We start from the raw sequence: 4,267 nt of genomic DNA, 5'->3' as shown, positions 1-4,267 counted from the left end.
TCTCTCTCTCTCTCTCTCTCTCTCTCTCTCATGATCACAATATATATCTCTTATCATCTCCTGCGGTCATATATCACTCTTATCTCTATCACTCACAACAAACTTGAGTGGAAGTTGTTGGGATTTTCAACCTTATTCCATCCTCCTATGGCCCTCGCTAAGTCAGTCCCGCAATATCATACGGTCTTAAATTCAATCCTTCTATTTCTCATGATTTATATGCAAGGTAATCTGGCCAAGGGCAACAAAAATTATTAAACAAAAAGATCTACACAGATGCCATTTCCCGAGCAAGTCCAAGAGAGTTGCCAAACAATGGGATAAATGTCTTGAAATCTCTCTCTTAATGGGTTCAGGTCACAGGAAGAAGGACATACAGAAACAGGCAGGGAGTTCCAGAGTTGATGAATGTGTCTATAGCATAGAGATGTATGCAGGAATGTAGAGATGTATGTATGCAAGGTAAGAATATTAAAAGATAGGTGTAATTCTAATTGTATGAAAGTACGTGTCTTGCTTCAAGGAGTAATGGCATCACACTGCAAAGAGCACAGTGAAGCTTGCCTGCGTCAAGATCAAGGTCACCGACTCCGACCGTGTTTGTTTTGGTTCATACAATGCGTGGTGCATGGGCACTTGGCAAATAATTTCTTCCCGCCTGGTGTCATTCTATGTGAATTACCAGTAAGTGTGACCTATTATATATTGGTACCTTGAAAGGAAGAGTTGATTGTTTTGTGGTGCAGTAGCAACCATCACTTTGTTTACATCTGCGAAGATGTCTGGGGTTTGATTTTCAAGCCTCTGTTGCCACCAAACCACTGTCTCAATACTGAACCTTGGCTTCATGGGATTCAGTGTCTTTTCCTGAGACTTTTTTTTTTTTTTTTTGGAGAAAAAGGTGCGTCTTATGAGCCATCAAATACCGTACGTAACGGACATATAAAATGTATATAGATATACAAATGGATATACAGAAATATAACATGAAATAATAATGAAAATAATATTAATGTAATGTAAATGTGTGTGGTATAGGCCCCATCACACCGTGCAGTGGCTCTGGCCGCTACAGAGGTGAGCAGAGTTAACAATGGGTTGAGTTGGCAATGGGCTGAGAAGTGAAACAGCTGAAAAGTATCCAAGATGGCGACCTTAAGAAATCTTCAGTGAACTACTTTAAGGGTAGCTCGTATGGACTTCTTATCTTTTCTTCATACACAATGCTAGAGTAAGAAGTGTCAGTGAATCCCATCCCTGAAGTGTGTGACGACGACGGCACACCTAACACCTCGTAATACCTGAGCCTACAGTGCAGAGAAGACTGACTCCACACTAACTGATAACAAGGGGAAGAAAGAGATCACACACACACACACACACACACACACACACACACATACATCTACACGGCCCGGTAGCTCAGTGGTTAGAGCGCTGGTTTTACAAGCCAGATGACCGGGGTTCGATTCCCCGGCCGGGTGGAGATATTTGGGTGTGTCTCCTTTCACGTGTAGCCCTGTTCACCTAGCAGTGAGTAGGTACGGGATGTAAATCGAGGAGTTGTGACCTTGTTGTCCCGGTGTGTGGTGTGTGCCTGGTCTCAGGCCTATCCGAAGATCGGAAACAATGAGCTCTGAGCTCGTTCCGTAGGGTAACGTCTGGCTGTCTCGTCAGAGACTGCAGCAGATCAAACAGTGAATTACACACACACACACAGCGTAGTGTAGTGGTTAGCACGCTCGATTCACAATCGAGAGGGCCGGGCTCGAATCCCGGCGCGGCGAGGCAAATGGGCAAGCCTCTTGATGTGTAGCCCCTGTTCACTTAGCAGTAAATAGGTACGGGATGTAATTTGAGGGGTTGTGGCCTCGCTTTCCCGGTGTGTGGAGTGTGCTGTGGTCTTAGTCCTACCCGAAGATCGGTCTGAGCTCGCTCCGTAATGGGGAAGACTGGTTGGGTGATCATGAGACGACCGAGGTGAATTACACTCTCTCTCTCTCTCTCTCTCTCTCTCTCTGCTAGTCTTCACTTGTTCCTATTCCTCCATTACAAAATTTCTTCCCTGCTGGCTGGTCCCCGCTAGCGCTGCAGTGGTTCGCTCCTCATACTCTGTTCTGTACATATGATAATACAATACACTGATGCTGCCATGTGTTAGTGTGACAGTTAACACAGTCACTTGTATGCACACACACAGATGTGATTGCACCTTATCATCACTGCAACAGGAACACATTGTTATACCTACATCTTTTTAAACTTATGTAACAGGAGGAAACTGGCCAAAGGCGTAAGAAAGAGTGAAAACATTGTCATGGCAAACAACTGGAAAAGCTCTCTACATGTAGCTCCAACAAGGGTTTGATTCGTAGGGTTTCACTCTCGCCTAATCCACAGGTTGACAGCAGCAGAAGCAGCAGCAGCAAGTTGCCAGTATTGTCACATATCGTTCTTACCAACCTTGCTTGTACTTTAAATAGCTTCACTTCACCCAAACTTGTTATCTCCTCATTCTGTCCTTGTTTCTCCAACTCCCAACCCTCTCTCTCTCTCTCTCTCTTAGTGTGTGTGTGTGTGTGTGTGTGTGTGTGTTTCACTGTTTGATCTGATCTGCTGCAGTCTCTGACGAGACAGCCAGACGTTATCCTACGGAACGAGCTCAGAGCTCATTATTTCCGATCTTCGGATAGGCCTGAGACCAGGCACACACCACACACCGGGACAACAAGGTCACAACTCCTCGATTTACATCCCGTACCTACTCACTGCTAGGTGAACAGGGGCTACACGTGAAAGGAGACACACCCAAATATCTCCACCCGGCCGGGGAATCGAACCCCGGTCCTCTAGTTTGTGAAGCTAGCGCTCTAACCACTGAGCTACCGGGCGTGTGTGTGTGTGTGTGTGTGTGTGTGTGTGTGTGTCATTACCATATCATTGTTATAATTGTTATTCAGTGACAATGCGTCAAGACTGATGATAACTCAGGCGGTGTGGAAATAAAGTCACAGTGAGAATAAATAGTATTTTTCATGACGTGCATCACAGCTGAGCCCACAGGACAGTTTGAGACGCACTCTCTCTTGACCTCAGTAATTGTTTTCCCATCAATATGTACAGCCTCATTGTAACACTTAGCAAGCAGAACAGATTGAGTTACAACTTAACAACATGAACAACATTTCACAACCACTGTGGGGACTCCCTGTGGCTGGCTGGCCAGTCCCCCACCCAGCCACCAGAAAGGATTTCGTAGTAGCAGTAGCAGTAGTAGTAGTAGTAGTAGTAGTAGTAGTAGTAGTAGTAGTAGTAGTAGTAGTTGTTGTTGTAGTAGTAGGAGTAGTAGTAGAAGTAGTAATGATAGTAGTAACATTTTCCTTGGTGGGGGGAGGGGTTCATTCAGTGACTGGCTGCAACCCCAGCCACATCTCAGCTTGCCTTGGCCGCCTCCTCCTCAATGAAGACAGGGTTATAGAAGCCAACTCCATTGGTGGTGGTGGTGGTGGTGGTGGTGTCTGCCTTTGCAATGTCACCATCGGGGGTGGCGGGAGTGGCAGGGGGTGGTGGGGCAGCCTTCCCTTCACTGGGTGGCGCAGGCCGCGGTGTGCTGTGGTCTGTGGGCAGTGTGTGGTCACAGACACTTGTGTCAGCCAACAAATGAACAATAAGGTGCCCATGAAAAGTGTGCCTATGTCATGTTCTCATCCAAACACCAACAAACAGACAAACACTCACTGGGCCTCAGCAGCATTCGCTCCAGGCCCACCACGGGGGACTCAGCCAGCAGGGACATCAGCAGGGCCAGCGGCAGCGTCACCATCACCGTCCCCACCGTGGAGATGAGCTGAGGTGAGGAGAGGTACTATATAATATATAACATAACATGATCCCAAGCTGTTTTTTTTTAAATACATAACAACAAAAAACACTATGAGGAGAGAGAGAGAGAGAGAGAGAGAGAGAGAGAGAGAGAGAGAGAGAGAGAGAGAGAGAGAGAGAGAGAGAGAGAGAGAGAGAGAGAGAGAGAGAGAGAGAGAGAGAGAGAGAGAGAGAGAGAGAGAGAGAGAGAGAGAGAGAGAGAGAGAGAGAGAGAGAGAGAGAGAGAGAGAGAGAGAGAGAGAGAGAGAGAGAGAGAGAGAGAGAGAGAGAGAGAGAGAACATTTTATTACCGTGTTAAGGTGTGTGAAGTAGTATGTGCCGCCCTGGCTGGTGTTGTAGATGATGATGCTCTGCAGGGACAGTGCCAGCAGGTAGGTGGTGTAGG

General features: G+C 46.6%; 1 protein-coding gene across 3 annotated transcripts in view; it reads right to left on the bottom strand.

Moving 5' to 3' along the window:
• Positions 1 to 3,014: 3,014 nt before the first annotated feature.
• LOC123505446 (nose resistant to fluoxetine protein 6-like) overlaps positions 3,015 to 4,267 on the bottom strand; it is a 27,161-nt gene continuing 25,908 nt past the window's right edge. For all 3 annotated transcript variants that reach the window (XM_045256781.1, XM_045256854.1, XM_045256940.1), the window contains exons 15-17: positions 4,173 to 4,267; positions 3,739 to 3,847; positions 3,015 to 3,617 (exon numbers count right to left, since the gene is read on the bottom strand). The exon at positions 4,173 to 4,267 is cut by the window's right edge and continues 54 nt beyond it. In XM_045256781.1, coding sequence (XP_045112716.1) covers positions 3,433 to 3,617; positions 3,739 to 3,847; positions 4,173 to 4,267 — 389 coding nt within the window. In that variant the 3' untranslated portion in view covers positions 3,015 to 3,432. The remainder of the gene's footprint in view (positions 3,618 to 3,738; positions 3,848 to 4,172) is intronic.

Source organism: Portunus trituberculatus, chromosome 1 (genome assembly GCF_017591435.1).
Source record: "Portunus trituberculatus isolate SZX2019 chromosome 1, ASM1759143v1, whole genome shotgun sequence".
In the NCBI taxonomy this organism is placed as follows: Eukaryota; Metazoa; Arthropoda; class Malacostraca; order Decapoda; family Portunidae; genus Portunus; species Portunus trituberculatus.
Note: the sequence above shows the minus strand (reverse complement) of the source record. Positions and strands in the feature narration are given on the sequence as shown.